Source organism: Ursus americanus, chromosome 7, assembly GCF_024610735.1.
Source record: "Ursus americanus isolate L20-20 chromosome 7, mUrsAme1.1.p, whole genome shotgun sequence".
In the NCBI taxonomy this organism is placed as follows: Eukaryota; Metazoa; Chordata; class Mammalia; order Carnivora; family Ursidae; genus Ursus; species Ursus americanus.
In genome coordinates, this window is record NC_142133.1 from 61,294,548 (window position 1) to 61,316,545 (window position 21,998).

The 21,998-nt window shown below is 37.0% G+C and overlaps 1 protein-coding gene across 3 annotated transcripts in view; it reads left to right on the plus strand.

Moving 5' to 3' along the window:
• The window catches only part of MEMO1 (mediator of cell motility 1), a 123,814-nt gene that overhangs the window by 51,777 nt on the left and 50,039 nt on the right, over positions 1–21,998 (plus strand). For all 3 annotated transcript variants that reach the window (XM_087863744.1, XM_045809127.2, XM_087863745.1), the window contains 2 exons: positions 2,284–2,365; positions 18,144–18,212. In XM_087863744.1, the coding sequence (XP_087719870.1) occupies positions 2,284–2,365; positions 18,144–18,212 (151 nt within the window). The remainder of the gene's footprint in view (positions 1–2,283; positions 2,366–18,143; positions 18,213–21,998) is intronic.

Sequence of the window (21,998 nt, forward strand, 5' to 3'; positions counted from 1 at the left end):
GATGGGTAAATTGATCTAAGCACTGTAGTGGGAGATTTGCAGTGTTCTGGTAGAGTTGAAGATGTGCATACTCTATGATCCAGCACTTTTATTTGTAGTTGAATCCCAGAAAAACTCTTTTTTTTTTTTTTATAAAAGAAGATTTATTTATTCATTTGAGAGAGAGAGAGAGGGAAAGCTAGTGAGTGTGGTGGGGAGGGGTGGAGGGAGAGGGAGAGAATCCTGAGCAGACTCCCTGCTGAGCATGGAGCCTGATGCAGGCTCCATCCCACACCCTGAGATCATGACCTGAGTGGAAATCAAGAGTTAGTTGCTGAACTGACTGAGCCAGCCAGGCGGCCCCCAGAAAAACTCTTAATACATGTTTATAAGAGACTTGTAATATTGCATATTAACAGTGCAACAACAGAAACAACCAAGTGTCTGTGAAGAGAATGAATAGACAAATTTTGGTATATTTACACAGTATAATACAGCATTGAAAGTGAGTGAACTAGAGCTATGAAATCAGCATGAGTACCTGTTATCAATACTGTTAAATACTAAATCAAGTTATAGAAGAACATGCACAGTATATTTATATAATATTTAAAAACATGCAGAACAATACTTGTGTAGAACAATGCATATCTTTATGGATATATACGTTAGTAAAAGTATAATGCAATGATAAACACCAAAATCAGAAAGTGATTTTGATTTCCCTCTGAGGAGGAAAATGTATAATGGGTTCAGCAAGGTTTTCAAGTGTGCCTGTAATATTTTATTTCTTAATAAAGGGAGATCTTAAGTAAAGAATGTTAAAATTTAGTTTATTTGGGTAGTGGGTACTTGGATGTTTGTTTTATTATTATCTAGATTCTTTGTAACGTTTAAATATTGATATGTATTAATATGATTAAATGCTTAAAAAAAGAGAGCCAGAGGAAAAAAGGGGCTAGAGAAATGGGTGGTAGTTGGGGGGTAATCAGTCTGCTTATATTTCATATTTGCATGCTAAAGGTAACGATCTAGTAAAAGTTCATGCAGGAGACTGGGATAGTTACAGTTACAGGAGCAGAGTCCTTGAGAAAAAAAAAGCCCTTGAGAAGAAAAACAAGGGAATCCAGTGCAGAAGGAATTTGTTTGACTTTTGATAGGAGTAAGGTCAATGTGTTGACACAGGAGAGAAGACAGAATAAATAGTAGGAAGAGGAAGTAGTTCTCTTCTGAGTTTAGGGTGACTTCTGAGTTTAGGTCCAGGTTTGCCTGCGACTAAGAGATTTCCCAAGCTGCAGGACTTTCAGTGCTAAAACTGGGAGAGTCCTGGGCATACCAGGGTGGTTGGCCATCTTCTGGTATTCCTTGACAAAATGAAAAAGCATGATCATCTGTTGGGAGTGAGAGGGGGATGAGGCTTTAAGGTAAAATGAGAAGTAATTATCTTAAGGCCAGGAGAGCAAATTCACCGAGCTTTGCTAAGGGTCTGCTGAAATTTATGGGTATAATTTTAAAGTTCATATAGTTGTGTTTCTTTGTCATCTCATTCAGCTGTACAAGTGAAGGTACTGTGTTAAGTGGAAAGTTGGTTTTAACTGTGATTTGACTGTGATAGAGAAGAGAGGAGCAAGAGTGAGGGCGTAGGTAAGGAAATGATTATAGTGATGAATCAAGTCTCAGGCTGGGGAAGAGGGAAAGAAGAAAGGAGAGGAAGGATAGCGGGAGAAGTAACTCTGAATCTGTTGGCAATCCACAGATTTCTAGAAGTGAACTGGAAAGATAGGCAGTGAGGAGAGTGGGATGCTTGAAACTGAGATTTTTGACATGGCATAGTCACTGGTTATCAATGTGATTACGAGTAGGGGCTGGAGTGGGGAGAAGGAAAGGTTTTGGGTATGGGAGTGATCAGTCCATGGGTGTGATTTTAGTGATTAAGGCAAGTTTTGGTGCTCTGTAAACAATCACGCAGGTGTTTCCTTTTCATATGCCAAGAGTCTTCTGTTTCTTGTTTTATTCTGTTTAAACAGTGCCTCAAATTGTAGATTGTATTGTTGTTCTGGAATGAAGATGGTTGTAAATAAGTAAATGGATAAAAGCAAATTTTGTTTAATCAGTACATGGCCTTATCTATGTCTTGCTTAGTAGTTGGTTAAGTTTCAAACATTAACATCCAAGCTAATGATCCCACTGCCCATTAAGCTATTTTAGTCCCAAATAGGTTCAATAAGGACTTTGTGTCATGTATGGTTTTATATATAGTACATTTCTCTGCTAACTCTGATTTCCCTCTTTCTCTTTTTATAGGACCGCAGCTGAATGCGCAGCTAGAAGGTTGGCTCTCACAAGTACAGTCTACAAAAAGACCTGCTAGAGCCATTATTGCACCGTAAGTTTTAGGAGTCTTTACTCAGAATGTTTCATATATTAATTATTAATATAGAGTAGTATCTACAGATGGAACTAAAACATTGAAAAATAAATGCTGTGTTGAGCTGAAGAAAGTATATTTAGTTATTTTCATAATTCCTTTGGCTTTCACTTTAACTGAAGGATAAGGAATTGGCTATTTTCTCGGGTGCAGTAATTTTAAAATTTATTTTTTGGTAATAAAACTGACTTTTAAAGCAGAGGGTGATTTGCAGTGCATAAACTTGGTGATTTCAGATTGATGTAAATGAGTAAGCTCTGTTTTAAATAATAAAAAGATATACTTTAATTTAGCTGACTCTTTCCTTATAATGAAAAAGTTGTGTTAAACATAATACCATGCAATATAGAGTAGCAACCAGATATTTGGGGAAGGTGTAGCTCTTTTTTTTCTTTTTTAAATAATGAAAAATCTGTGATTGTTTTGGCTTTGAATCTTAGAAGGCTTTCTAGAACTACAAGCTCACAAATACAGTTAACAGTGTGTCTGTATGTGATAGGAATTCACTTCATTTTGATTTGGTTTCCAGTGCTGACTTTCAAAACACATTTTTTAAAGCACATGTTAACTCTTTTCCAAGAAGAGTGAAGTTTGGAGTTTGTCCCAATTCTTTCACAGCAGTGTCTTTTATGTAACTTCTGTTGAGTTAGGTTTGGTGCCCTGATGAATAAAAAATAGTGAAAATAATAATAGCATCCACTTATTGAAGAGTATGAGCATTAAATATGTAAATACACACGAAGAGCCTACATTAATGTTTGGCACTAGGTATTTAATGTGTCAAACATTTTGTTAAGTGGTCCATTTATATGATCTAACTTGATTTCATTTAATAGATATAGGAGGCTGACTGTACCACTTATAAGGTATGTGACATACAAGTTACTTAATTTCTTATGCCTTTGTCTCATTGGAATATTAATAGTACCTCCATATAGTTTTTTGGGGATTGAGTTAATCTTTATAAACTTTTAGCATAATAACTTAGGCTATTATTTATTTAGTCATTCAGCAAATACGTACCCAGCTAAATGCCAGGTGTTCTTCTTAGTCCTGCTTTTTATTTCATTAAGGTGTTTTGGGGAGGTTTTATCTTGTTCTTTTGTTTGGGACATATTCCTGTTTCTCAGTTTAGTTGACTCTCTGTGTTTGTTTTTATGTATGAGTCTTCAAAGAGTGCCCTCCTGTAGGAGATGAACCTTATCTTTCAACCTTGCCCTAGCTCTTGGTTGTCTCTGAAACCTTTGTGATTGTCTAAGCAGCCTGATTTATTCTTGATAAGTCCCAGTTTTTGAAAGTGTGCCAAGATTTGTCAGTGTTCTGAAGGGGTCGGATCTCAGGCAACCCCTAGGTATAGGCTGATTGGAAGCCAGACCTTCCGGCAGCAGATTTTGAAATATGCAGATATATATAGTCCTGTGGGACTGTAGTTGTAAACTCTGTTGGCCTCCAGACCAGGTGGTCTAAAGGTGTCCTCTGGGCCACAATGGCAAAAATTAGGGCTTCAGGTGAGTGTATAAACTCCTTTCTTGGAGGTACTGGCAAATGTAGTGAGGCTTAGGGAGAGTGTAAAGATGGTGTCCCCTGGCCTACTTTCCCTGAAAGCACCTCCACAGCCTCCAGATGTGTGGCAGATGTGACATGTGGCCCTCAGGCTGAAGCTCTGGAACAAGTAAATAGGTCTGTTCCACAGAAAGACTACGGATGTGTTTCAGACTGCTTTGTGGTGCCCTGGAGGTGGTAGTCTGCCAAGAACTGTCTCTCTTCAATTGTTACAGCCCTGTTGGACCCAGGAACACAAGCCCCCCTGGCCACCAGAGCAGGTGATCAAGGAGTGTCCCCTGTATAGACTGCATGCACCTGCCAGCTTTAGCAAGGCCACAGGAGAGCTTTCACAGGGCTGTAGGAGAGCACAGGGCTGGGTTGCTCTGTTGGTGCTATCAAGGCAGAGGGAGAGCACCTTAAAGTCCCTGCCAGTGCCTCCATCCCTGGAGAGAGTTCCAACAGGCCCCTGCCCCTTTGATAGATGTTTTAAGATTAGCCGGTGAAACTCCTTCACATATAGTCTGGGCACTTTTCAAATTGCTGCTTTTGCGCTGGTTTCCAGGGTGACTGAGTCTGCATGTGAGCCCTTTAAGAGAAGTATCTCAGTTTCCTGCAGCATTTTGGGTCTCCAGGATGTGAGCCCTCTTGGTGTTCAAAGCCAGATGTTTTGGGGGTTCATCTCTCTGTTACAGTTCCCAAGGATTGGGGTATGTGATGTGGGGCATTAACGCTTCACTCCTCAGGGAGAAACTCTGGATTTGTGAGATTCCTCCTGATTGTGAGTCCCCGTGCCAAGGGTGGGGTTTTGAGGAGACTGCGTCTTGCCTCTCCTTCCCATCTTGATGTGACTCTTTGACCATTTGTTGCAAAGGAGCTATAGTTTTCAGGTCTTTTCCAGAGGGAATTGTTCGATATGTAGCACTAGATTTGGTGTGTCCATGGATGTGAGTTTAGGATCTTGCTCTGCTGCCATCTTGGACTACCCCCTAGTGCTGCGTTTTGAATAAACTAAAATTGCTACTTTCATGATGCTTATATTTTAGTACTTGGGAAAACAGACAGTAAACAAATAATTTCATAAAGGCATACATCAAAGATATTGTGTGTTTGGTTCTAGACCACTGCAATTAATGAATATGGCAATAAAATAAGTCAAATGAATTTGTTTCCCAGTATGTAAAATTTGTGTTTATACTATAATGTATTCTATTAAGTGTATAATAGCATTACATCTAAGAAAAACAGTGCGCATACCTTAATTAGAAAATACTTATTGCTAAAAAATGTTAACCATTCAGTGAGTTATAATCACTGATCACACATAGCTATAACAAATATAATAATAATAATAATTGTTATTATTAATAATAATAAAGTTTGGAATATTTCAGAAATTACCAAAATGTGACACAGAGACATGAAGTGAGCAAATGTTGTTGGAAAAATGGCACTGATGAACTTGTTTGATTCAAGGTTGCCACAAACCTTCACAATTCATAAAACAAAACAAAAAAACCAAACAACAGTGCAGTATCTGTAGCACAGTACAGCAAAGCACAATAAAACGAGGCATACCTGTGTATTCTGTATCAGGTGCTAATGGATGCTAAGAATAATAAAGCTGATAAGAGAATTTAGAGTGACAGTATGGGTAGGGAGGTGCTAGTTTATACAGGATAGTAAGAAAAAGTCTCCCTGATAAGGTAACATTTGAGCCTAAATAATACAAGAGAGAGGTTATGCAGATATGCAGGCAAAGGGCTTTCAGGTTGAGGAACAGCAAGTACAAAGGCTCTGCAGCAGGATATGCTTAGTGTATTTGAGGAAAAGCAAGGAGGACAGTGTAGCTGAAGTGATGTGTACAAGGGGAACAGTAGTGGATGAGATAGGCAGCAAGAGCTAGATCATGAGGAGGCTTTGTAGGCTCTTAAAAAACTTTGGTTTTTATTCTAGGTGATATGGCAAGTCATGAGAAATTTTGAGCAGAAAAGTGACATGACTTGACTTAGTTTTGAAAACAATTGTTCTTGCTATTATATGGATGGTCTGTTTTGTGGAAACAGGAAGTCGAGTTTAGGAGGCTTATTAGTACAAGAAAGAGATGACATAGTGGCTTTGTTTGGGGGCTAGTGGTGGAGGTGATGAGAAGCAGTGTACTCTGTATATATTTGAAAGGTAGGCCCAGTAAAGTAGAAGAAGAGTCAGGAATGACTCTTGAGTTTTGGCCTATGAAACTGGAAAGATGGAATAGGTTTTATACTGCTAAGGGACAGACAGGGGTAGAGGTGGGAAGTAGACTTTAAGGTGTTTATGTAGAGCCTAGGATTATATTTTGACCATGTTAAATGTTTGAGATGCCTATTAGGTATCTTGTAAGTGGAGAGTTCAAATGGGCAGCTAGATGTATGAATCCGGAGTACAGAGAAAGGCCAGGCTGTGTTGATATGTATGTATCACACTTAAGGTCTAAACAGGCTGTGGTTGCCTAGTGGGGAAAATATAGAGAAGAGAAGAGGTTCAAAGGCTTAAGCCCTTAGGCGGGCTAACTGTATTTAGAGATTAGGATGAAGATGAGCATTTGCAAAGGAGGTGCTGAAGGAGGATCGGTGGGGCAGGAGGAAAACCAAGAGTGAGTGGTGTCTATAGGAGGCGAAAGGATGAAAAATGTGTCAGGGAGGAGACAATCAGCTATCTCAAATTATGCCAATAGGTCAAATAAGATGAGGACTGAGAATTGAAGATTGGGTTTGACAATATGGAGATCACTGGTGGCCTTGATATAGACAATTTCTGTGGAGGTGAAAGCATGATCGCAGTGGGGTCAAGAAGCAGAGAGGGAAATAAAGTGAGGATAGTTTTGTTTTTTTTTAAAAGATTTTATTTATTTATTTGAGAGAGAGAGAGAGCATGAGTGGGGTGAAGGGAGGAGGGAGAGGGAGAGAGAATCTCAAGGAGACTCTGAGCTGAGCGTGGAGCCAGACACAGGGCTCAATCTCACGACCCTGAGATCATGGCGTGAGCCAAAATCAAGAATCCGACACTTAACTGACTGAGTCACCCAGGTGTCCTGAGGGTAATTTTTTTTTTTTTAAGATTTTATTTATTTATTTGAGAGAGAGAAAGTGAGGGCATGAATGCAAGCGACAGAGAGGCAGAGGGAGAAGCAGACTCTCCACTGAGCAGGGAGCCTAAAACAGGACTCGATCCCAGGACCCTGGGATCATGACCTGAGCTGAGGGCAGATGCTTAACTAACTGAGCCATCCAGGTGCCCCAGGAAAATTCTTTTTTTTTTTTTTAAATGGACTTTTCTATAAATCAAGGAAATGGGGCAATGGGAATATGTTGTCCAGTGAGAAATTTTATGTAAGGTGGGAGATATTAAAGTGTTTATAATATAGGTGAAATGATCCAGTAGAGAAAGAAAAATTGATGCAGGAATGAAGGGGGGAAGTTTGCTTAATCCTTGATTGGGTGAGAAACAATGGATTAATAATCATCTCTTTATAGTAACTCATGACATAGGGTCTATGTCATTCTCATCATTTTGCTGGTATTTGACTATTGTATGCTACCTTCCTAGTTAAAACTTGTTTCAAGTGTGGGAACTGTGCTAAATCAACATATAATTAAGTCAAGGTTAGTTATTCATGAAAATGCAGTTAGGCTAGTTTCCTTTTTATAGTTAGCTCTAAGTTGAAATTGGCAGTGGCCTGCGAAATGAAATGTTTGAGTCTAAGTTACGAATATATTGATTTGTAAAAGATTTCCAAGTTACTTTAGGTTTTAAAATGGGTACTTGAAGATAGTTTTGGCTTTGTTGTGCATGTTTCTGTTATATAGTGACTTTGTAGTTCTTTTTATGCATACATATATAATGCAATTTCAATTTTGTTAACATATGTAAACTTTAAATATAGTCAAGTGTATCTTATTATTATGGTTTCCAGAAGTAATTATTTTCCTTTCCAGAGGTGTGGATTTTTTTTGTTGTTGTTGTTAGAAAAGTAACAAGAAATATTTTATTGTTCTATAGGCGCAAAAGGGTCTTTGTTAAGAACATGTCTATTTAGTAATAGAAAACTTAAAATTTTAAGATTCCTACTTTTATTTCAAATCAAGTCTAGTAAAATAAACATATTTTTTTAAGATTGCATTGTTAAGTAATCTCTACACCCAACCTCGGACTCGAACTTACAACCCTGAGGTCAAGAGTTGCATGCTCTAGTGTCTGAGCCAGCCAGGTGCCCCTAAAATACATTTTAACTTTTAAAGAATTCAGTTCTCTAGGATCAGCTTTTCTTAGATTTTGCCTTCATAGGCATAAATCATGTAAGGGGAGCCTTAAAAAACAAATATCTCAGAACCTAGATAGCATACTTTTAAAAGTTCTTCGATTGCTTATTTGTATATTGATGTAGATTAAGTAGAATAATGTTGTTAAAGAATAAATATTGACCCATAAACCAACTATTGATCAATCTTAATGATTCTAATCCATGGGGCATATAGGCAGGCGGCAGGTGTAGTTGGGGAATTCAAAAGAATTTAATTTGATTTAAAAACGTCCTTTGGTTGAATTTAGAACAACTTTACTTGTCTTGAGGTATAGGAAGCAGTATGTTGCCCAGGGATATATATTGAAATGATCTCATGAGCTAGAAGTTCCAAAAACCTTCCTACCATGACTGCCAGACACCTTGATGCCAGAATTGTTGTTTATCTTGCAGTATGCAGGAGTAACTCAGCAACCCTTAGAATGGAGCTGTGCATTAAGTATGTATCACTTAAGAAACCTCTTATTGAATATAAAAATATAAGCAAATAATTGGGAGGGGGCTTACTTATACAATAAAGCAGATCCTATGGATGTTGAAGCTGGCCTCATACATTTAAAGTGGAGTTTGATTTGTTTTTAGTAGTGAACCTAGTAGGAGTAGTATGGAGTAAAGGATACTTTTACTTTTCATTGTGTACCTTTCTTTATTGTTTGACTTTTTTATACTCTGTGCATGTGTTACTTTTTTTTTTTAAGATTTTATTTTTTTATTTGACACAGAGAGAGAGCTAGTGAAAGAGAGGGAGAGAGAGAGAGCACAAGCAGGGAGAGCAGCAGGCAAGAGGCAGAGGGAGAAGCAGGCTCCCTGCTGAGCAAGGAGCCCAATGTGGGGTTCGATCCCAGGACTCTGGGATCATGACCTGAGCCCAAGGCAGACGCTTAACCAACTGAACCATCCAGCGCCCCTGCATGTATTATTTTTAACATTAAAAACTAGTTTAAAAAATTTAAGAGGTAGGAAACATTTATATAGAAGACCAGTTTACGTATAGTAAAGTATACCTGTTCAGCTCTACTGATGTATATGGTGAGACAATGAATCTTCATAAATCATGTAGTTAATTTAAATTATTGGAGATGTGTAACTTGTTTATTTCTAGTCCTTGTTTATTTTAAGCAGTAGGTTATTCATGGCAGTATCTCAGGTCCTGTATATTCTAGCAGTAAAACGATCTGGATATGCAACATTGTAGTTAGTTTATTCTTATTTGACTTGAATAACTTTAATAACTTCCCTTAGTTCATAATATTGTTTACTTAATATTTGTGAGATTCTATTTTGTAAAAATAAAATATTCTGAATAATGACTTTCTAACCTGAACATTTTTTGGGATATAATCATCTAATATTTTTCTATGAAGCAGGAATCTTGAGGGCCCCTGAGGAATGCCTATGAAAATAAAAGGACAAAAGACGAGGTGCAGCGAAACAGAATGGAGAGTTGCAATGTGAGGCTGCTGCTTCTGGAAACTGCTTAGAGCGAGTTGTTGTTCAGGTGGATCCCATGTGCTCACAAGTGTTTTTTTTTTTTTTTTTTAAAGATTTTATTTATTCATTCGACAGAGATAGAGACAGCCAGCGAGAGAGGGAACACAAGCAGGGGGAGTGGGAGAGGAAGAAGCAGGCTCATAGCGGAAGAGCCTGATGTGGGGCTCGATCCCAGAATGCCGGGATCACGCCCTGAGCCGAAGGCAGACGCTTAACCGCTGTGCCACCCAGGCGCCCCTCACAAGTGTTTTTAAATTTAGTTTCTAGCTTTCTAGATCATAGTTTACCTTAAGTATATCTTGTAGACTTTTCTTATTGCTGCAGGAGATAATTTCATCTGGTCCAGTCTTCTCATTTCATCTAGTTCACTCTTTTTATTTTGCATTTTTGTTGCTATTAAGTAGAACTAAGACTATGAGAACCTGATTTTGTTGAATCCAAGGGTTTTTGTTGTTGTTGGTTTTTTTTTTTTTTTTTAAAGATTTTATTTATTTGACAGAGATAGAGACAGCCAGCGAGAGAGGGAACACAAGCAGGGGGAGTGGGAGAGGGAGAAGCAGGCTCAGAGCAGAGGAGCCTGATGTGGGGCTCGATCTCACAACGCCGGGATCACGCCCTGAGTCAAAGGCAGCCGCTTAACTGCTGTGCCACCCAGGCGCCCCTGTTGTTGTTTTAATTGTTCTCCATATCCTCCTTGATGAAAAGCCTCTCATAGAATGTGTGGTAGACTTTTGGTATTCACACTTTATGCTATTCACCTGTAACCTTGAAGGTCTCAGAATGAGCAAGTGAAAGTCCATGTCATTTAGTAATTGGTAATTTTCCTGACATAGGAATTTAAATTATACCCACACTGCAAGGTTGCTTTGTGGGAAACTGTCATTTAACCAGTGAATGACCGTGGACAATGGCCTTGCCACCCTCGTTTGATTGCAGTTCTGTGTGGGGCACAGAAATTCTGGAAAGTAAGGAGCTAGACTTGGTGATATAAATGGTCTGCTGTGAAGGAGTAAAGGGAGAAGCAAAATCTCCCTGTGTTACAAGAAGGATCAGTTTTTAGAGGCATGGTTTTAGTCTAATGAGAAATGATAGATATTAAAGTATAATTTTGAGTTTGCCTTCATTGGGGTTACATTGGGAACAAGAGTGACCTGGAATAGCAGGGATGACTTTGCATTAAGGTTTCAAGAGCCTGTGAAATACTGATTGGGATACACTTTTACAATGTATATTCGATTATCTGCAGAGCTCACATTTTCATTGCTCTTCTCACTATAATGCACAAAAGAAAACAACCTTAGATGTTTCCTTAGTAAAGCCTCTTTTATTATGAGTGATCCCTTAATGAAACCTTGTTTCCACATATATTTAGAATCATAGATTCTATTAGCAAGAGAAAGGTCTAGGAGCAGAGGATCAGTGGAGAGATTTGATGATTATTACCATGGCTCTCTTCATTACCATGTATCTGGGCCAGGATAAAGGAAAGTACTAGAAATTCTTTTCTTTGGCTATGATTGTGGTCCTTTCATGAAGCAGAGTTTCTCATGATGTGGGTTAAGAAGGATGGTACACTTAATGATTTTTTTAAAAAAATACTCTGTACTATATTCTGTTTTCAAGTTAAGACTCTCTCTTTTTGCTGAAATCATGGAATCTGAGTTCTATTATAAAACATATTTACCTCAGTTAATCATGCTTTCAAAACCACCCACCTTTCCCTACAGTCTTACAGGAAATATGGTATTCTTCAGTTTTTAAGGTTGTTGATTTTCCTACTGCATGGAAACCTTCCCTTCTTCCTTAAAATACATAGAGGTCTCTTATGATGGTTAAGAATGGGTTCTGGAACTCTACTGCCTACCTTTAAGTCCTGGTGTGGCCACTTACTATTTGTGTGACCTTGATCAAATTTCTTAACCTTTCTGCTTTAGTTTCTTCATCTATAAAAGAAAAATAATAATTCCTAACTCAAAGGGTTGGTGCAAGGATTAAATGAGTTACTGCTTTGAATTATGTGGATGCGTGACACAGAGTAAACTTTCAGTAAATGTTAGTTATTACCATTATCATAATTATCCTCTTCCTCATCCACACTCTACCTACTTGGTCACTAAGGTACGTCAGTTTTTCTTTTTAGACTGTAGAACATTCATGTCTCATTTCCCACTGGCACTGGGACCTTTCTAGACCATGACAGTTGCTACCTCAGGCCACAGTTTCCAAGACAGCATCAGTACTTTTTTCAGTACTAGACTAATAACAGTTTTATATTGTCACTACCCTGCTCTGGAGGGTACAGCGGTTTTCAGTAACTTGTTTTACCAAGCCCAGACTTCTCTGTCTGACTGTGTGGCTTCATGCTACTTCTTGTTCCACTCAGGCCAGTCTCATATTTTCTCACTTACATCAGACACTTGGACATTTGCTCATGTTCTTCCTTCAACTTTTATGCCCTTCCTTTGTGCCTTTACCTCTCTACTCTTAGTATTTCTATTCTACCAATACTTTAAGAACCTAGTGTTTCTTTCTTTTTTTTTTTTTTTTTAAAGATTTTATTTATTTGAGAGAGAGATGGAGAGTGAGCCAGAGAGGGAGAGAAGGAGCACGAGGAGGGAAGAGGGAAAAGCAGACCCCCTGCTGAGCAGGGAGCCCGACGCAAGGCTCAATCCCAGGACGTTGGGATCACGACCTGAGCCGAAGGCAGATGCCTAACTGAAAAAGCCACCCAGGCACCCCAAGAACCCAGTGTTTCTTTTCTTTTCTTCTTCTTTTTTTTTTTAAGATTTTATTTATTTGACAGAGAGAGACAGCGAGAGAGGGAACACAAGCAGGGGGAGTGGGAGTGGGAGTGGGAGAAGCGGGCTTCCTGCTGAGTAGGGAGCCCGATGTGGGGCTCTATCCCAGGACCCTGGGATCATGACCTGAGCTGAAGGCCGATGCTCAACGACTGAGCCACCCACACTCCCCAGAACCCAGTGTTTCTAAGACGGCTTTCTGGCTTTTAAGAACTACGCTTGGGGTAGGAGCAGGATTGGTAAAACTGGGAGATATTCATGCTGGAAAGACTGATTGAAAGATCAGAGTATGGACTCAGGGTCTTTAAATTCAAGAATGGCAAACAAGAACTGAAGTCTGAGAAGCAGATCTAAGGTGGAAGGACCAGTTTAAACTATAAGGATTTGGACGTGGAAGGATGGGATATGAGTGATGACTGAGAGCAAAGCAGTATTGAAAACATGAGATGTCATTCAGGTTTGAGACAGACGAGGACAGGTCCTAATGGATCAAATGATTTTTAAGGTCCGCATGACTGGGCAAGGTAGCATATTTCTGAATTGATAAGGGAGAGCGAGTTATGTTAAGATCAGGAACAGCTGTTAGGAATCTGAAGTAGTCAGTATTGGGGAGTTGGAAAAGATTGAGCCCCTGGTTTGGCTAGAATATCACGGTCAGAAAAACTGAATGTACTAAGCCATACAACAACTTACATTTCTTCTGGCTATGATTAGAACTGGGTTGTGAGGATATTGCTATACTGAAGCACCTTGATAGGCTCTCTTGCCAGGGGTCTACAGATAGAGTGACTACCATTAATCCAACCAATAAGGCCTTCAGTGATTTCAGTGTGCTCAGTGTAGGTCCCATATTACTTAACTCTTGATTAAGCATACTGCTATTGCTGTGATTGACTTATGTGAATCTCTTTTTCTCCATTTATAGTTTAAGCTAGATCAAATGATGACCCTTTTAAAAACAGGGCTCTATAGGTGGTAGGATTAACATATAGCTGCATGTATTTAAAGTGTACGGTTGGATACATTTGAAATATGTGTACACCAGTGAAGCCATCACAATTAAGGTAATAAACATATTCATCAAACTCAAGTTTCCTTGTGCCCTTTTGTAATTCTTCCCTTCTGTACCTCTCTGCCTCTTCTTTCCATCCACATCCATTGACTTATTCTGTGTTGCTACAAACTAGTTTTTATTTTTTAGTGGATTTATACAGTATGAACTCTTTTTGTCTGGCTTTTCTCAGCATATTTCTTGTTTTTTTATCACCTTTTTTGCATAATTATTTTTGAGTTTATCAGTAGTTCATTCCTTTCTCTTGCTGAAGAGTATTCCATTGTGACTACACCTCACTTTGTTTATCCATTCACCTTTGGGGGAACATTTGGTTGTTTCTAGTTTTTGACTGTTTCAAATAAAGCTGGGATGAACATTTGTGTACAAATCTTTGTGGTTGTATTGCTATGAGTTGGAAAGCTGGATAATATGGTAGGAGTATATTTAACTTCTTTTTTTTTTTAAGATTTTATTTATGTATTTGAGAGAGAGAGACAGCCAGCGAGAGAGGGAATACAAGCAGGGGGAGTGGGAGAGGAAGAAGCAGGCTCCCAGCGGAAGAGCCTGACATGGGGCTCAATCTCAGAACTCCGGGATCACACCCTGAGCCAAAGGCAGACGCTTAACGACTGAGCCACCCAGGCGCCCCAGGAGTATATTTAACTTCTTAAGAAATTGCCAAACTGTTTTCAAAATTGGTTGTTAACATTTTACATTCCCACAGCATAGCTTGAGTTTCAGTTCCACATCCTTAGCATACTTGGTATGGTCACTCTTTTTAATTTTAGCTATTCTGCTGGGTGTTTATTGGTAGCTTTTTGTAGTTTTAATTTACCTTTCCCTAAACGATATTGAGCATTCTTTCATGTGCTTATTTGCCATCCCAGTATATTCTGTGTTGAAGTATTTGTTCATATCTTTTTCCTATTTAAAAAAATTATAGTAAAATATACATAACATAAAACTTACCATCTTAGGCATTTTTATTTTTTTAAAAAGATTTTTACTTATTTATTTGAGAGGGACAGTGAGAGAGAGAGAAAGAGCATGAGAGGAGGGAGGGTCAGAGGGAGAAGCAGACTCCCTGTTGAGCAGGGAGCCTGATATGGGGCTTGATCCCAGGACTCTGGGGTCATGACCTGAGCTGATGGCAGATGTTTAACTGAGCGAGCCACCCAGGCACCCCAACATTTTTATTTTTATTTTTTTAAAAAGATTTATTTATTTATTGGAGAGAAGAGAGAAAAAGAGCGTGCATGCATATGGGGGGGAGGGGCAGAGGGAGAGGTAGAGAGAAAGAATCCTCAAGCAGACTCCCTGCTGAGTGCGAGCCACCCAGGCACCCCCCCCCCCATGGTACAGTTTAGTAGCATTAAGTACATTCATGTTATTTTGCAGCCAATTTTCAGAACTCTTTGTCTTACAAAATGGTTTCCTAAGTATTGGGTTTGTTTTGAAATTTCTTTACATATTCAGATATAAATCCTGTGTCAGATATATGCTTTATAATTATTTTCTCCCAGTCTGTGTTTTGTCTTTTCAGTTTATTGTGTATCTTGAAATCAGTTATGGCAGGAATGAATTACTCCACATTAATTGACAAATTGCTACAAATCAGGGCTTGATTTACTATTTGTTGTCTATACTTAAGAAATGGGGAAAATGTTAATAATGCAGATTAAACTGAAAATTATGTTGTGTCTGTAGCTCTTACATTATAAAAAGTGTAAGAAAGTATGGAAGGAAATATTCCCTCTAATACTTGAAAACTGTTATCTAATCAGCAGAGAACTCATTCAGGTCAGACGTATGTCTTCATTGTTCCACCCTTGTCAGTTGCAACCATCACTTGGCTATGAATATAAGAATTCAGCAAAAATCAGTGAAAGCATTCTGTGACAATCAATTGACTATGTGGAATTTACGATAGAATTACATACTTTTCATTATTTGTAAATTGTGTGGTACATATCTTTTTATCTTGGTTAAGTTTATATTAAGCTTATGTATACATGTAACATTTTTTTTTCTGCAGAGACAGTTGTTCAATGTTTACCAGCATACCAGTGGCCACACACTAATAAGTAAGCGTCAGGAAAATGTGTCTAAACTCATGTAGCTTGAATGAGTCAAGAAAGAAAAATGAGGTTGGGAAACAAAGTCATTCCATAGGTGATAAGAGAATGAAATCTAATTCTGAGAACAAAATATGAAAGGGATGCGTAGTAGGGAGAGAAGATGGAAGGCACAATACACAGAAGGCCAAGTCAATTCTCTTATTACTAAAGACACAGAAGAAGTGAGTCATTTTCTTCTAGGAGTTTTATGGTTTCAGGTCTCACAGTTAGTTCTTCAGTCCATTTGGAGTTTATTTTTGTATATGGTATAAGAAAGTGGTCCATTTTCATTCTTTTGCATGTAGCTGTCCAGTTTTCCTAATACCATTTGTTGAAGAGACTGTTTATTCCCTATTGTAAATCCTTGCCTCCTTTGTCATAGATTAATTGACCATATAAGCATGGATTTATTTCTAGGCCCCTATTCTGTTCCATTGATCTGTCCTATTTTTGTGCCAATACCATACTCTTTTAATTACTACAGCTTTGTGGTTTATCTTGAAATCTGGGATTGTGATACCTTCAGCTTTGCTCCTCTTTCTCAAGATTGCTTTGGCTATTTGGGGTCTTTTGTGGTTCCATACAAATTTTAGTACTGTTTTTTCTAGTTCTATGAAAAATACTGTTCATATTTTGATAGAGATTGCTTTGGCTATAGAAACATTTTTCTAGATATCTTTTTAGGCAAGGGAAATAAAAGCAAAAATAAACTATTGGGACTACACCAAAATAAAAAGCTTTTGTACAGCCAAAGAAACCATCAACAAAACAAAAAGTTAGCCTATTGAATGAGAGAAGATATTTGCAAATGGTATATCTGATAAGGAGTTAATATCTAAAATATAAAAGAACTTCTACAACTCAGTAACAAAAAAACCAAATAATCTGATAAAAACGGGCAGAGGGCCTGAGTAGACATTTTTCCAATGAAGACACGCAGATGGCCAATAGACACACTGGAAAGATGCTTAGCATCACTAATCATCAGGGGAATGCAAATCAAAACCACATTGAGAAATCACCTTACACCTGTTACAGTGGCTAGAATCAAAAAGCCAAGAAATAACAAGTGTTGGTGAGGATGTGGAGAAAAAGGAACCCTCTTGCACTATTGGTGGGAATGCAAATTGGTGCAGCCATTGTGGAAAACAGTATGGAGGCTCCTCAGAAAATTAAAAGTAGAGGGGCACCTTGGTGGCTCAGTTGGTAAGCGTCTGCCTTTGGCTCAGGTCATGATCTCAGGGTCCTGGATCGAGCTCCTCATTGGGCTCCCTGCCCGTGTGGAGTCTGCTTCTCCTTCTGCCCCTCCCCCAGCTTGTGCACGCTTTCTCTCTCTCTAATAAATAAATAAATAAATAAAATCTTAAAAAAAAATTAAAAGTAGAATTGCCACATGATCCAGCAATTCTACTACTTGATATTTACCCAATGAAAATGAAAACACTGATTTGGGAAGATACATGGACCCCTATGTTTATTGCAGCATTATTCACAATAGCCCAGATACAGAAGCAACCCAAGTGTCCATCAGTATAGATGAATGGATAAAGAAGATGTGACACACACACACACACACACACACACACACACACACACACAATGGAATATTAGCCATAAAAAGAATGAGATTTGCCATTTGTGACAACATGGGTACACTTAGAGGGTATAAATACCAAGTGAAATAAGTCAGAGAAAGACAGATACAGTATGATTTTACTCATATGTAAGATGTAAAAAAAAAATCAACAAAGAAAAGAAAGAGACAAAAAACCAGACTATTAAATACAGAGAACAAACTGGTAGTTGCCAGAGAGGGAGAGGTCAGTGGGATGATGGGTGAAATAGATAAAAGAGATTAAGAGTGTACTTCCTGATGAGCACAGAGAAACGTATAGAATTCTTGAATCATATATTGTTTACCTGAAACTAATGTAACACTGTATGTTAATTATACTTCAATTTTTAAAAAGTATAAAAAATAAAAAGAAATTAGATAAAGAAGGTGAGTTGTTGTAGGATATTTGTTTTGGTCTGATTTGACTTGCTCTTATTGCTGTAAGCGTCTGCTAATATTGAAGAGGAATGTTAAAAACTCGTATATTACTAGTATTACATTAGCAACTTCAAGTAAGCCTTGAATAACTAAATTTAATTGTTCTTAAGACCAAAAAAATTACAAAATACTTTTTAAAATTTAAAATTGGAACATAGAACAATTATGTGTTCTCTGTTGCCTGCTAGAGTTTGTGTCATTAGTTACATTGCTTTTTTATCTATACACTCAATTCTGTCATGTTTACCGTAGGTATTACATTTCTTTCAAAAGGTTTTTTCTTTTGAGAATATCTTGATTTTGAATCTGATGACTAACTTTAAAAAATATTTTGTTTTGTAGCCATGCAGGATATACGTACTGTGGGTCTTGCGCTGCTCATGCTTACAAACAAGTGGATCCATCTATTACGTAAGTAACACAGTCTTGTTGAAGCGGGACAAGGTTGGGAATTATGTGCACTTTGTCACAATAGTAATTTGTTTCGGCATGCTTATTATTATATACTTGATTTCACTAGGGATTTAACTTTTTATATATTTATTATACCTTATATAGGTTATAAAAAGCTTTCATACTGTTTTTCATTGAACATTTAATTTTTATTTTTGATTTTGTTGGTAATACATTTAATTCTGCAAATGTTAGAAGGTTAAATGTTTTGGTTTTTAATTTTTTTTTTTGCCTTTGGGAGGTGAGCATCTTTAAGAATGCAAAGCGCTTTGTTCTATGTTAATCATTTTGTAATTTAAAATTCTTTATTCTACTTGTTAAATTGTGGTTAATGAAAGAAAGTAATTTCTCATTGGCACAATGAGGTAGCTGAATTATTTTAGAATCTGACAGTGAATTTCATATGGCATTTGAAGCATGTTAGCTCTTAATTCAATGAGAGCTCTGAAATTAGCTTTAAAAATTTTTTCTGGCAGATTGAGACATATTAAGTAATATACTGCTCTCTAAAATAAGTTTGTGAACTTTCAAAAGCTTCTGCTAGAAATAGCCACCCAAATTACTTAATTTGCTGACCAGCATTTTATTTAAATCATTAATTCACAAATGTGAACCAGTATCAGGCTCTAGTCTATATGCCAGTTATACACACTGTACGAATAGGTAAAACCAACCACCTTAATTCTGTCAAATGTTGTTAGGTTTGACTTGTGTTAGTAGAGGTGAAGCATAAACATTCAAAAGAAGTAACTCACAGCAGCCCTGAGTTTAAAAAGAAAGTCTCTCCCCACAGTCTAATCCTTTGCCTTTGAGCAATTTGTTCAAATTTTCAAAACAAAAGAGCTGTTCTTTTTTGTTTTTATGTCATGTGCTCTTTGTTGGAAATTATTTTTAGTAAGTTTTTAATGATAAATAAAATGATAGTGTTGCCAAATTGATGAGGTTTTGGTTAGCCCTGCCTCATTTATGATGTTTTGAGGAGTGTCTTTTTCTTAATACATATTTAATATCCAATTTCAGGTAATTTATTTCATGAATAAGAACAAAAATAAATTAGATTGGAAAGATTTTCAAAAGTTTACTTCATTTCGGCCTATAAATAGCTATAATCAAGGTTAGTTAATATGACAGCCTTTTCCTAACCTATTTGATGATGCTATTTTCTAGAAGGTGCTCCTGAATTAAGTGTGGCTTAGTAATATGTAGACAGATATAGAACCTATATTGGTAGATGCAGAAAGCATGTATTAAATAAGTTGATAGAAAGTGCGAATGGAATGAAAAAGAGAAAAAGAAAGAGAGCCAAAGACTAAGGTGATGATAAAAGAGGTGAGTGAAAAGAGAGGCGAATGATGTGTGTAGATGTGATCAGCTTATTTTTGTAATTAATATATAGTAATTGAATTTTGAATAAATAAATCTGAAGGTTTAAGCGTTAAAAATAATTGACAGTCATAGCTATATTCTCTTAAAAGTGGCCCTCCTTGAGACTGGCAATGTTTCAGAGTCCTTTGAGAAAATAGAGAAAGAACATCTTTCTGGGAACTATGAGAAGTTTAGAGAAAAAATAACAGTCCAAGAGAGAAGATTAAATTCTCTGCCACTAGCTTCCATTCTTACCTTCCACACTAATCCATTCCCTACATGGATCATCTCTTGTACTGTCTTGTACTTTGAATGGACCTTTTACCTTTGTGTTATTTTGTAATATCTTGCATGAAACATTTAGAAGATATTTCTTAATTGAATTATGCATATCTTTGAATGTTGACATTTCATCATACAGTGCCAAAAAATCACATTTGTTAATATCACCACGAATTTCATCAGAAATATCTCTAATTATTGGGAAGCTGTCCATCTCACAGTGATAGAAGTTTTGCAAAAGTCCCATTTTCACTTAAAAGCTTCAGTTATGTCTTGGGCAATGTTTTCTTTGAAGTGGCAGGCCCATTTTGTTCATTTTCTAGAAAATTTCTGCCAAATACCTAAATTGGAATAGCCATAATTTGTCCACAGTCATTTTTCGAAGTAAAAATTGTGTTCCATGAAAAAAAAGTCTAGTTGAGATCATTCTCATAATCACACAAATGTTTTCCCCAAGACATAATTCTGCATATAGTAAAAGTGCTTTATGCATTTATCACCACCAATTTAATACATTTTGTCGTACAGAATATTTTTATAAAACTGTATTCAGAGTTCAAGATTTAATGAAAGTAAGTGAAACTGGCCTAAAAAAAACAACAAAAAACCTTGGTGTGGGTGAAGGTAAAAAATACATGACTAGCAGTACATTTTGATTCCATTACCTTGATCACAGTTCTAATGTGCCAGTGGTTTACCCAGCCTCATTTTTGTACCATAAGTACAAATGTCAACACAGTGGAAAAGGCAAATAAATTCCTGATTATTATGAAAATACTTTTGATTTTGTGGGATTCTTGAAAGGGTCTTGTGGAATCTACAGTTCACAATTCAAGAAGTGCTGGGATACAGGGTGATTGGATTTAGATTATGGGTGTTGGGGAGGGCATTTCTGAGGAAGTGATTTTTAAGCCAAGCCAAAGGAACAAGAGCATTTGTGAAGGCTTTGAAGGAGGCTGAGTTGTGTTCCAGTCATCAAGGAACTTCAAGACCAGTATACGTAAACTATTGTGATCAAGGGGTGTTGGGGGGCAGAGTAATGCAAGATGGGGCCAGTGCATTTGAGACTTTAGAGCCCATTTTAAGGAGTTTAGATTTTATCCTCTGATTATGAAAAGTCATTGAAAACCTTTTAAACAGGGGAGTAATGAGATCTGATTTATGTTTCGAAAGGAGTACCTTGGTTGTTTAAGGAATATAAAAATTGATATTTTTTAAGTAAGTTCTTTCTCATATTTATCATTGCAAAGTCTTTTCTTTTTACTAAAACTTTAATTGAAAACCTGGAACTCAGGATGTACTTAGATAGTAACTTGATTTTGATTCCTAACTTTCAGAAAGCCTTTCAGGGTAGAAAAAAGAGCAAAAGTAATCTTCTTTGGGGCCACATGACATTTAATTTAGTTAAAATATCTCTACTTGCCAGGAAACATCTTTAAAAAATTACTTGTATTCCATTATTTAGAATAAGTAGTTGAATATTTATGAGGGCAGATTCTCAGGTAACTTATTTATTGGTTGTACATACTACTTTTCATAGTAAGTAACTCCACAAATGTGAATTCTCTGGAGGTATTATATGTAAACTACATTTATTTCTAAGAGAATACCTCTTGACTGTTTTCTGTTTTTTCATATTAAGCTTTTTTTTTTTTTTGACATGTGTGACAACAGTGGTGATGTGCTAATATTTATCAGTTATTCATTTAAAGGCAAAGCACTTTGCAATTAATTGAAGGGAGAGAAAGCGTCATTGCTTCCAATGCCTATATTACTCATTTTTCTCCAAAATATTCCTGTGGCTTTGGTGTTTATGGATCTAGCAATCTAGTCCCCCTAAAAGAAAATGCATTGTATTTTATTTACATTATTAATTTTCTTTTTGTTAGTGTATAGCTAACAAAGAGACTCATTGTGAGATTACTACTAATATGCACTTTTTTTGGCCTCCTTTTCAATGATGTTTAGCCTATTTTTGGTTTATTTTTGGGTTTATCACTTATAAGGATTTCTTATTGATGTGACTTAAACCTCTTTTTGCATATGAGTGAGTTTCTATTAGACTGGAAGGAATCGAGTACACAATTGGCTAATTCA